This window comes from Silurus aristotelis (genome assembly GCF_946808225.1).
Source record: "Silurus aristotelis genome assembly, chromosome: 2".
Classification (NCBI taxonomy): Eukaryota; Metazoa; Chordata; class Actinopteri; order Siluriformes; family Siluridae; genus Silurus; species Silurus aristotelis.
In genome coordinates this window covers 14,025,087-14,038,543 of record NC_139575.1, presented here as the reverse complement: position 1 = coordinate 14,038,543, position 13,457 = coordinate 14,025,087, and the positions used below count along the sequence as shown (strand labels likewise).

Sequence of the window (13,457 nt, the reverse complement as noted above, 5' to 3'; positions counted from 1 at the left end):
GAAATTGCGGAACGGGTTCAGGTGAACCAATGAAACTCTTTATATTAAATCAGATGTGCTCCCACTGAATCGGGCCGCACCACATCATAAATATGGATGAGGTTTGACCTGCCGCTCACTCGGACTACCGCTCATTCGGAAATGCGAATCATTCGTCACGCTGAAAACAACCGGGCATGAAAAAACACACTTCACCTGTGTTCTGAGCTGCACGGCATCGGAAGAAAAGCTTCACCGATGGTGATTTTTAAACGTGATTCTTTTGGCCCGATGATGCCGAGACTTCCGAGAGATATTGTTGTGAAAGGAAGGAGGAAGACAGTGAACAATCACCTTCTTGGTCGGCTACTGTTTAGATACAAGCCGTGTAACAGACACTGTCTTTCATTAAAGCCTGTGTAAAGTTCATTAGTTTCAATGTAGACACCTGTGGCTTATAGACAGGTGCGGCGTATTTATGTTCAAAATAAAAATCTTTGTCGAATTCAGTGGGTGCGGCTTATATTTGGATGTTCTTTATAGTCCGGAAATTACAGTATATGCACTTTTGGCTTTGATTTGGTGCCAAACAAAACGGTTATTAGCTAATTTATATATATATGTATATATATATATATATATATATATATATATATATATATATATATATATATATATATATATATATATATATATATATATAATATTTGTGTGGAATTGTTTAAATGAGCCATAAAATGTATTTATTGAAATAAATTGGAATATTTCCAAAAATGTTTGATTATATAAGAGATTTCATTTAGTGAAAAAATAAAGTGTGACACAGTTGTGAAAAGAATGTTTGTATACAGTTTTATTTTACCAATAGAAAAAAAACATTGATACCTAATTTACACCTAGTAAATAAGATAGCAGATATCAAATGGTAAATAAGAAAAGAAATGGCCCACATGGTGCCACTAAATGAGAAAAATAAGACAATCCTAGTCTGGATGCCAAAAATGCTAAAAAAGCATAAGATATACAGTTGCATGTGAGCCAATAAAACTCCTGCTCAGGAGTACATAAAATAAACTGGCCAATCAATATGAAGCCATAATGATTGTACAGTTTAAATAATGCACTTTTGTAAAGTGAGTAAAAAACTAAAAACTAGAAAATTCTCAGTTAAAAAGCAGAAAAACATAGAAAACAAGTCCTAAAACAAATATGACAATGCAATGCAAGTCAATGAACATAGACCAGTAAATGTGCTGTTGTGTTACATGATTCATGACAGAAATAAATGGCTAAAATAAACTCTGAAAGGCTTAAATTTTGAAAAAAAAAGAAAAAAAAAAAGAAGTAATAGGCTTAAAAAAATAACTCCAAAACAATATAAGAATATAGTATTTAAAATAACACCATCACACTATAAAAAAGGAAGGAATCCATTTTCAGTATAGACTTGAATAATGATTAGATTTAAGTTTATATCAAGTAGACTAGATATTTCTCTTAATACATAATATTTATGGTTTTTACTTTATTATAAGTTGCATGCAACCTTTTTGGGTGTTTTATAAATATTTCCCTGTTAAAGAATTATTATGGGCTTAGAATTATTATACTTCTACAGTATTGCTTTTTACATGCATATTGCTATGTCACTGTGTTGCTTCTTTCTTACTCTGTTTGAACGCATTCATCTACCCCATGTGTGCCCATATGCACATTTTAAACATAGTCGAATCTCTGGTTGGAGGGTCTACCGTCTATACTGTGAGCCTTGTAGGAGCTGTTGTAAGTCTTCGGAATGCCTTCTGATCTGTAGATGCCACTGTGGGTTGCAGGTTTGTATGCCGTTCCTTCATAGCTGAAACCAGAATGATTTAAAAACAATAATTTCAGCCATGAATATAATTAAGCATTTCCTCAATATTGTGCAATGATTAGCATAAACAGTAATGTAACACTGTTACTGGAGTTTAAACTCACCGTTTCTCAGGCATCAATCCACGGCAGGCCAAACACATCAAGACACCACCAATAAACAGAACACCTCCGCCAACCCAACCAACAAACAGGGCCGAGCCGAACGTGTATCTAAACACACATTAGGAATAATGACATCAGGATATTCATAATAAGGTTTAAATGGGATAGAGATTGCACACTTTTTGTTTTGTTTTTTGTCAATATTTGTTATTCTCCTACCTCGGAGTAAGTGGTGACCCGACGAGGCCTGAGCCGACTAGCCCCAACCCATTAGGCGAGGTAAAGGTAGCGAGCGCAAAGTTGGTCACGATCAAATTCGCAAAGATGGAAACCCCAGCGATGCCACAGATCCCTGGAGAGAAGAAAATGTAGCGCACATGAACAATTTATGAATTAATGATAGCTGGAAGAATGAAATATTGATGAGGGAAAATAAACATTTCTCACCAGCGATAACAAACATGACCCCTGAAGTCAGAGTCATGGTCGCTTTCACACGGTCCTCCATGTTGCCCATTCTGAGGCATTTAAGGGCAAAAATGGCAATGAGGCATCCGATAACTCCCAAAACTATGCCCACAATCATGAGCGCTCTCACACCTTGGAATAGGCCTGATATCAATCAGGGAACAAAGACGAAACAAAGTTAATATTGCATTATAGTAGATCATATTGCAGAAGGCGTTGAAATTTTTACATGCGAGGCAAACTGTAAAATCACATTGATTTAAGGACTTAAGTGTTAAAAGCTCATACAATGAGTATCATTTACCACAACATTCATACTTTTATGACATTGTGTCTGTTTTTTTTTTTTTTTTTTTTTTTTTTTTTTTTAATGTGATCAGCATGAGCTGCAAAAATCTAAGTAATTTCTTAAGCAGTTCTTATCTTTGATATTAATTTAGGCATTTTAATTACGCAAAAAATATGTAAAACAAACAATATCAAAGGTCACACCCAGAAAGAAATTAAATCCATGCTGTTCAACAGAAATTGGTGCCGATCTTTAATTGGCTGTCCTTTTCTCTTTGTGTTTTTGTTTTTATTATAATATTATTATATTATAATGTTTTTTTCACTCACCAGGCAACCCCAAAATAGTAAAATATGGCCGACATTGTGTGGTACCATACTCCGTCCCTACACATGAGTACCACAGTCCATGGTATACAAAAATACTGGTCACTAAAGTAAAAGCACGGTCTTCAATACTCCACATGTCCATGGCTGTTGCAGAACTGATCAAAAATGTCCCTAATATTGACAACAGGATCCCCACTAGCTGTAAAATTAAAATAGCCATTTGTCAGTTTGCACTGATGCTCGTCTGTCTACTGTAATCTCTGCCCACCACTGAGCACTTGGCCGAAACCCGGAATAGCAGCATCTTATCAGTGTGTATCTAATGGCCTTATCATATATTTGCGCAAAATTTTCATGTGTGCCTTTCCCAGATTCAGATATGGGGTGACGATTTTAGGTCGCTACTTCCGCAACTAAATCATTAAGGGTGTGTCTTTGTTTCTCAACACTTAATGGTGTCATTTTTCGTCACTTAATGGTGTCAGTTGACCACACTTGGCATCGCATCAAGCCATGGTATATAATTTTGTTTTGCTAGATTTGGTAGAAATTATGATTTCATTTATTTTTATATTTATTAGTATTTATTTTTTATTGATTATATTATCCTTGGATACTTAACGTTACCTTTAATAGATTACTGTTTTTATATTGAATCTTTTTTTAATATAATATATTTTCTTTAAAATTTTATACAAATATACCTTAAAAAGAAACCTTTTAAAAATATCTATATATATTTTTTTAGATTACTGACAAAACAATCATTTGGTATATTTATTTATATTTTACTTAATTATGACATGTATTATACTGTATATACTATAAAAAAAAAATATTTTGTATAATGTTCTAAGTTCAGACTCTCTCAAAGGTGCCCCACATTTTGAGTTTGAACTATTTGAAATTTGAGGAACCTTGAAATATTACCTGGAAGTCCCAAGATGGTGAAATAGGGCCTGCACTCTGTGAATCCTGAGCTCTGCCTTACACACGACCTCCACAGTCCCGCATAGCTAAAGACAGAGGTAACCGGGTTGTCGTACAGATCCTCTGTACTCCACATGTCCATGGCTGTGGCAGCAATGATGCCCCCGAGCCCTAAAAGGCCCAGCACAAATCCTATAACCTGGCACATCGTCACCGCCATGGTGCCTGATCACGCTCGCCCAAAGTTGGTACAAATAATGTTACAAACTAGCACAGCTGCTGCTACAATCAGCCTCAGTCTATGCCAAATGTCCTGACTTTGATGGAGTTGACCTTAGTTATGACTACACCTCTCTGTCAGACTGTGTGTTTTTCCACCTCCGTCGGGGACAGGGTGGGACTTATGGGGTAACGGTTAGAGAAACGCAGAACACGGAACAACCTGTAATCGTATCGAAACTTAGATAAGCAAAAGTGCGAAGTAACTTTTAATGGGTGGAAGTTTGTACATTTATGTCACTTTTTGTCAACATTTTTGTTCCGTTCTGAAAACAAACAACACTGCATTATGAAGGATGTAATAATAGGATTTGTAGAATAAACTCAGTTTATACCACAAATAAATGCAATGCAACAAAAATAAACTAGATGTATATTAGGAGTATTTTACAAATTTGATGATTGCTGATGTTTCAAAATGTTATGTAGAAATACATAGACTCAATTAACTTCTGTTATTCCTTTTTTGTTTGTTTGTTTTGAAGGGAGATTTTTTTCCAGATTCATGTAATCAAGTTTGATTCTTTTTTTTTATTCACTACTGGAATTTAATTATATCCTTTCTTCTTCTACCATACATATATACACACTTTTCAATCAAACTTTTAACACACTGTCAAAAAGCACATTTGCTGGTAATATTAGCATTGTAGCATTGTAGCATTGTGGGTGGCAAAAGGGCAATGCTTTCTCACAAGTAACAAATGTAAACACACGTCATTAGAGTGAAATGAACTAATGCTGGCCGATACTACATTACTCACACACAATAACAAAACACAAGTGATGGATCATTTGGTATTTTCCGGCAATGTTTCGGACTGGTTAGGTTTCAAGGAACAAAAGTTCAACTTTGTTTAATCTTCTCATTAAAGTTTGCTAAACAGTGGCTTAGATGTTGCTAAGATGTTATTTATTTTAATCAAACAGTTCTGGATGCTGGTTAGTTGGATGGTAAAGTTGAATGTTTATACTGCTAATGCCAGATATGCTTTCACAGCTAATAAGGCCTGGAGAGATGTTTGTAATATGCTTAGGTTACTATCTAAAATAGGAGCACAACACATGGCAGATTAGATTTTCACCACTCACACATGTATAGAGGCAGATTACATGACATTTCCAAACCTGTATGTTTCCATAGAGCCACAATTAGCCACAAGAAATCTCTGCTGTTTCAGCACAGAGAACCATTAACCTGGCACCCAGCAGCTATTATGTGGCAACAATACCTGCTGTGCCACTTCAGAGATAATATCCAGGTAACACTTGCCCAAATTTAGAGTATACATTCTGAATGGGATACCAGTTGATCACCATGCATACAGTCACACCTACAGTATGGACAACTTAGCCTATAGAACATGCCAATCTGCATGTATAAACAGACAGAAGAAACAAGTCAGCCCAGAGGAAATGCACATAAACTTGAGGCAAACATGAAAAAATGCCCCATTGACCATCACCTGAGTGCAGGATTGAAGCAAGGACACTGGAGCTGTGAAGTGGCATGACTTATTACCACATAATAAGTGAAAACACCAGAAAGAGATAAATGGCTGACAGTCCCAAGCTACAACCATGTACCTTCTCTGTTATTCAACAATGTTTGAGTGTTTTATCAATGCCTTTACAGTGCTACCTACTATAGAATTACTGGCAACCCTCACAAAAAAATTGCAAAAAATAAATGCATTAAATAAACATTAATAAACACCTTAGAATCTACAATTTTTATAGTCATGAAAATAAAGAAAACTCTTTGAATGAGAAGGTGTGTCCAAACTTTTGGTCTGTACTGTATATATATATATTCCTGTTGTCTTTGATCTAAATAAAAAACAAGTGTAAACTATAACTGGACACAAGATGCTGGCAAGATTCATAAATAAGTTTTGCTCCAATATATGGGCAACTTTTTGTGGACACCAGATCGCCACACCCATATGTGGTTATTTAAATGTTGCAAAAACAAATTTCCAAGCACACAATTGACTAGGATGTCTTTTACCAGAGCAAATGTGCATAAAACAGCCCACTGAGCTCCATTAAAACATGGTTTGTCAAGGTTGTAGCAGAACCTTAATGGGCTCCCCAAAGGCCTAACCTCAACCCACTGTACACCTTTGGGATGAAGTGGAACAGCAACTGCTTCCCCGTCCTCCTTGTGCAACACCAGTACCTGACCTAACTAATGTTGTTGTGGCTGAATCTCTTTAGCCATGTAAAAAAAAAAAAAGTGGAAACCTTTTCCAGAAAAGTGGAGGTTATTATAACAGCAAAGGGAGACTGAAAGTGTGGAAATGGCATGTTCAACAAATTTCTATTAGTGTAATGATCAGGGCAACTACTGATGATACAGTTTAATTTTTGTAGTAGTTTTCGCTGTATAATAGCTACCTCTTTAAAATAATCCCTCTTTTTGATTATCTGCTTATTTAGTGTGTTGTAAAATACATTTCATAAGAATCAGTGGCTGCCATTGTCACTGTGTAAGGTGGTGGTTAGGGTTCGTGAATTACTGGTGGAGGGTTCAAGCTGTGGTATCGCCAAGCTGCCACACTTAGGGCTCTTAAGTAAGGCACTTAACCCTTTTCGCTCCACGGGCACTGTATCAGGGCTGACCCTGTGCTCTGACCCCGGCTTTCTCACATTATTTGGATATCCAAAGAAAGGATTTCACTGTGCTGTAAAGTACATGTAACAAGCATAAAGCACCTTTCTTTTTCTTTAATATTTTAAAGTTAAAAACATTTTAACCCACAACCCATTATTTCAGTGTTGCATTATTTAGTAACTAAATGACAAATAAACAGAGGGAATATTGGTCCTGGTGCAAAATGGACACTTTATGACCATTTGGATCTATTTGTTCAAACCCAGACAAACTGTGAATAGAATAGAATTATTCTTTCACAGCGGTAAGTGAAACCAAATGAGTAGCCCTTCCCTTTAGCTGAGTAATTACACAAGCTGAACAGAGAAACCTCAAAGCAGAAGGATCAGGTCCTGTGCATACAGTGAACACTGTACCTGTTCTTATCACTCTGTCAACAGAACAGGTTACCTTGGCTCTCTTATCTGTGTCAATTCATCTCTGAATGAGATTAAATATTGAATCATACATTTCCCAATTTCTCACCCGACAACACACATCCCGCCTACTGCCAGCCTTTCAGCAGCTCCCGCTTGTTTGTCCTGCTACACCTCCAAACAGCTTCTTGCATCCCTATAAAGGGAAATAAAAAAAAGTTTCTGGCCTAAAGATTCAGTGTGTCCTTTCTTACTTCTTGTACTCTGGGCACCTGCAATCACTGTTGGGTGTCCATTAGTGAGGCAGCAGAGAGAGGATCAAGATGAAAGGATCTCTGGGAAAATGGTGACAAATGGAGGGCATTTAGAGCCCTTCACCTGCAGCCGCACGTCCTACTTCCTTAATGACTCTCCTTCACAATACTCACAGAGTCATTTGTATTACTGCTCTATTTCCACTAGAGGGCACAGTCATTACAGAACAGCAGGGGCACATGGCAACAGTGAGTGCATTTTCCAATTTTCTCTAAGCTCTAAACAGTGATTGATTGTATTTTGGGTATTATAAGGCTTCTCACTTAATATGGACTGGCTATAAAACAATATATAGGAATATTTCACATATTCTTCTTTGCAACAAAGAAATACATCTTGAAAATGTGATCGTTCTTTATTTTCAGTCCATCCTGATGCTCTATTTCTCTTCAGCTTTCTGCTGGCCTTCATCACATCTGAGCTTCAGTAAAAGTCGCTATGCACCACTTTTACACCACCAGTAGCCAATGCAACATCCAGAACAACCCCTAGAAAATACAGTACACATTTACTGATGATACTGAGAGGACCAGCTGGTTATGGCTCTCTAGGTTCCTCATTTATTTTTTTAGAAGAAGGCCACTTTGACCAAAAGCTCTTCTTTTGGTCAAAAACCTTTTTTTTTTTTTTTTTTTTTGACTGGGAATGTGCATGCTCTTGCTACAGCTTATAGAAAACATAAATAGCTTTCAGCTGGCTCTTTCAAATATACAGTGGTAGCAGGCTCACATACACACCTGCACAAAATTATTCAACCCTTGCAAGATTGTGACAATTCAAAGTTTGTTTTTTTTGAAGAACTACAGTGCTTTTTAAAAGGAGCTCTGAATCAGTTGAGTGACATGTTCAAATTGATAAATGAAAATGTCTAATGCAATATTTCTGAGTAGAAGGATATGTTTTAATACTGGCAGGCGCTAATTATCAGTCCCTTTGAATTTGGCTGTTTTTATTACTTGCATAGATTAAGCACAAAAATCTATATGGAACTCTTCTATGAAAATGTATGTGGTTCAGCTGTGATTCATATAGTACATAAATCCTACCTATGCATGTGTACGCACAGAAATAAAGAGCTCTCACCAATAGCCAAGACACTTTACGTTTAAATCTTATGGTACTGCAGAAAGCATAGGAAGAAAATGAAAAAGTTTGCGAAGAGGAAAGAGATATTTAAACAGAATGACTAAACCTGATGAAAGCAGGAACAACCTTAAACCACAGAAAACTCTATTTTCTGAACACTACATAAAGAGCACAGTTTAATATGCGAAAATGAATTGGTATAGGCCTATGGAACTCTGGGAGATAGTTATTGTGATTAATAGTGTGATTATTCAAATCTAAAAATCATGGAAAATGATATGTCTGGTGTAAAAATAAGTGTCACACACATTACACGTCACACATTGTGTAAAACATGGTGTACGGTGAAATGTATTGTGAAGCTGTATAGACTGAATAAAGGTGTGGTGTACTGGGAAATAGAACCGAAAAAAGGTTAAACCTAAGACAATCATTTGAAAGCAAGAATTCTTATTGTATTCATTAGTATTAATATGTTGTCTTAAATAAAGTATTTCAAAAAGTATAGTACAATGTAATTGAACAATTTAAACAAGATGTGGCTGGTTCTTTGGAAGGGTCGATCCAGTAGCCATGTTAATCAGCTTTTATTAGTGATGCTGTAAGGCATTCACTGGAAGCCAGAAATCCCGTCATTAAAAAAAGATATTTTCATTGTGAACTGTCAATGTTTATTTTTTCTTGTTGTTCTGAGCTGTACAACAGGTTTTTTTAGATACAGTACAAAAATGCAACTTTTCGCAGCTAAGAACTAATTTTTTGGAGGAACTCTTTAAACAATGTAGCTGATCTCTAGGCTACAACTGAAAAGGTTCCATCTAGTGGTAATGTGGTATTATGATTTTGTTTCAGAGAAAGAAACATATTTATTGTTGTAGGAAATCAATTGGCCACCAGGATGCCAGGATGATTTAATTAGACACTTTTTAAACTAAACAACAGCTGCTCAAGCTCAATGTCTTGGAGTTCCAGAAGCTTTTGAATGCTTTTTGTATGTTTCTCACACTCCCACCCATTGGAAACAAAAAAGAAGGTGTTGATTGTAGTGTCATTTCATGGCTGTGTTTAATCTGACATTTCATCAGTCCTAACCAGTGGTCAAACTGTTCTGAAAGTTGTTATCTTCTATACTGAGGACATGAGGCTTATTAAACAGTCACTTTTTATGATGCACCTATTTATCCTAAAAAGTTTGTAGACTTAAATGTTTTGGTAAATTAAGCACCCAGGACAACATTTTCAATCACCAATAGTACTAGGAATATTGTACAATTGACATAGCATGACATTGGATTGTTTGTTTAGTGCAGACTTTGGGGTTGCCTTCTTGTGCTTTGTGCTCAATTACAGTAGATAACATGACAATGACATTCTTACTGTCCTGCAGAACAAATGTCGAGTGCAAGTCCCAATCTGTGTGACAAGTATGATGAAACAGACATTTAACTCATCTGAAAATCTGTTTTGAAGCCGATTGTATTACAATGTAAAAAATGGGTAACCATGGTGTCCTGAATTAGACCCAGTCAGTGAAGGAGTGGAACAATAACTTAAGACCCTGGTAGGCAAAGTGTAACTAAGTATTTTTTTTTTTTTACGGTGCATTCATACATTTTTTTGTTTTACCAAATTGGCTGTTACAAATAATGCTACCGATTTCTATAAAAATAGGGGCCAGTAAACTCATTTTGTCTGTAGAACTTTTGTCTTGTTTAAATTAGACTAGAGTCAAACCTAAGTGAAATTTTATAATTTTTCAAAACCCACAAAGGAATGTGGATCAAAGTTACTATATAATCTCATTTTAGCATACCAAACTGGTATGATGGATGTGGATTCACACACAAATTCAGACCAAGGAGCAATGAAGAAAAACAGAGGACAGAGGACAGAGGACACAGACATTGAAAGAACATATGTAATGCCACATAAATATCAGGAGTCGGGATCAGGACCAAGGCTCTGGATTATGCAGAAGCAACACAACTCAACTGCTCCAATGTGCCACACTCATAAGAAATTACTGTGTGAACAATCATAAGAACTGTGATTTATCTGAGGTCAGAATGAATGCCCTGATATATACAGTATGTCTTGAATGTTCTAATTTAAGCACTGAACTTGTATCTAATGTTTTCTGCACAGGAGCGAAACATTTTGTGACAAAGAGCATAAAGTTGCTGGATGATGCCAAAATGCTGTGTAGTTTGAATGATGGACTAAAAACTTTGCAGATTCTTGAGCAATTAAACAATCAGGGTCCAGCAGTATGGAGTGACAGAGTGAGCCCATCATAGAATGTTGCAGCACCCATTCATTATGCATTCAGCCAGGCCAGATCTAAATTAGAGAGCCAATTAACTCCACTAATGGCCCTTCTCCAATTTAATCTGGGAGACAATAGGGGATTGAAGACAAACGCTTTATTAAAGACTGCAGCTTGCACAATATCCTCTTTCTGCTGCCATTCGCAGGGCTTCCACTCTGTGCCTTGTTTTTTTTTTTTTTGTCGCTTCAATTAGCATGCCACTTTCCATGATTAAGTGCCCATAATTATTTTTCAATTAAGGCTTTGATCTGCTGTGTACTGTACACAGCTTCCTGGTAGAGCGTTAAGAATGAAACAGTGGATCTGTTGCCTTTTTGTCTGTAATTGATGTGAAAAGCTGTCGAGATTATGTACAGTACTGCAATAGGGAACCTGTACAAGACTGGATGAAAGTGAGGCTTATTTTAAATGCCCTGGTTTTCTGTTTGTGCACTTCTGGCTACGACCCTGACTCAGGCAGGATCAAGTGTTTCAGGATTAGAGAAGATAAAGGACCAGCAGGGTTGGCAGCACAGCTGTGGTGGTGGAGTAATAACTTCTGGCCATGGAGAAAGAACAATAGCCCCATTACAATAGCCTTATCTTGGCCACAAGCTTTTAATTACCTCATAGGATGGATTTTTTTTATAATAGCAATTATTACTCATTAATGTGTGAATCTATGGTGACATTTTGCTTTATAATTACAGTCACACTCCAATTATTGATGGACTTTTGAAAATGCCACATACAGTAGTGTGTCATAAAGCATTTCCACTCATTGACATCCCACCCTGGATATAATGCAGAATTATCATTATAATTTTAATTATGACATCATTTATAAAGAAGGTATAAGAGGCTGTTTAAAGATCAGTTACCAAAACAAGTAAAGCCCAAGATTTTTTGGGATACTAACTGATGCAACAATTCAGGCATTTGTTTTTAGGAGTTTGTGAAAATCCAGGAAAAAGAAACACTAGATCCACAAGGTTTGCTGTGAGCACCTGACTTAAAAGAAAGTTATTTGGCAGTAAATTTTTGCACTTTAATAAAGAAAAAAGTATAAACCACTATGATGGACAGGCTTCTATCAAGAGTGAATCCAGGTTAAACCCCAGTGTTCTTGGGATAGGCTTCAGATTCAGACTGACTTTGATAAGGATAAAGCTGTCACTAAAAATTAATGAATAAAATAATAAATGAATACATGATTTCAAGGATGAATGAATGAATGAATCATTGCAGTAGAATATACAGTACAAACCCTTATACATGGCTCTCCCTGAGCTAAAGGATAATGTGTACTGTACATCCTAGCTCTCATTTACATTTCTTGTGTGTGTGTGTGTGTGTGTGTGTGTGTGTGTGTGTGTGTGTGTGTGTGTGTGTGTGTGTGTGTGTGTGTGTGTGTTTGCTGGTAGGCTGCAAAAGAAAGGTGTCATTTTTGTAGTAGTGTTAAAGCCACCTCTAGGTCAATATTGAAAATGCATGAAACTGCTAATATGGACAGTAAACCCCCAAAGTGGTTAAAGCTTATGATATGGTTAGGTTGCGTTTAACTTTACTGTTAAAGTACAGGAAAAATGAAATGCAGTTAACATCCAACCAATAATGCAAATAGCAAATAAATGAAGTTATTGGTGAAACACAGTTAGGGTGCAATATTTAAAATAGTGATTATGCAAACATTAATCTGATCATTAATATTAAAGAATAATGGTCAAAAATGCTAGATGGGTTTTGCACTATTCAATTCAATTCATTCTTATTTGTATTGCGCTTTTAGCAATGAACATTGTCTCAAAGCAGCTTTACACAGATAATGTGGTAAAACTATGTTTAATGTATTTTTCAATAAAGCACACAATAGTCTGTACCCTAACCACTCTACCTGTTGCCATTATGTAATTTCTAAAATATTGCTGTTGTAGGCAAGATGCTACCTTATATTATATATGAAGGCAAAATCCTGCTTAGAGTTGGCCATTTTATATACAAGAATTTCTTCAGCGACGGTTAGGTAAAAGATATTTTAGTATAATGACTATGCTGGAGATCAGAGCATCTTTGCAGAGTAGATATTTTGCTAATTCCGTAGTTAAGTAGTTTTCCATGTAGCAGTTTATGAGTAATAACAGCTAAGCGCTTGACTGCAGTGCATATTCTAAACCAGGGTGTGTCAACATTCCTGTTCCTATACCTGTCATTCAAAGAATAATTATTTCTGACTGACATATTGTAGGCTACAGCTCACACTGAGGTTAAAGAACTGTTCATTTTTGTAATGACATACTTCTAAAATAACACACGATGTTGACTTGCCCCAGCAGAGGGTTCAGAATTAAACCTAATGCCGTAGGCATAGCAAGGAAGCACAGATTATACCTTTCCCATCTGGGGTTTTGAAAACCACTCTCATAGCATAAATTAAAGGTTGTTAACGTAATACTGCTATTAAAGA

General features: G+C 36.2%; 1 protein-coding gene across 1 annotated transcript; it reads right to left on the bottom strand.

Annotated features, from left to right (window-relative positions):
* Positions 1 to 1,426: 1,426 nt before the first annotated feature.
* Positions 1,427 to 4,557, bottom strand: LOC310716671 (claudin-18-like). The gene is made up of 5 exons (XM_083524038.1): positions 3,973 to 4,557; positions 2,404 to 2,568; positions 2,176 to 2,308; positions 1,957 to 2,064; positions 1,427 to 1,834 (listed from the first exon to the last, which is right to left on the bottom strand). The coding sequence occupies exons 1-5, from the start codon at positions 4,190 to 4,192 to the stop codon at positions 1,696 to 1,698; spliced, it is 765 nt and encodes a 254-aa protein (XP_083380164.1). The 5' UTR covers positions 4,193 to 4,557; the 3' UTR covers positions 1,427 to 1,695.
* Between the last annotated feature and the right edge of the window lie 8,900 nt (positions 4,558 to 13,457).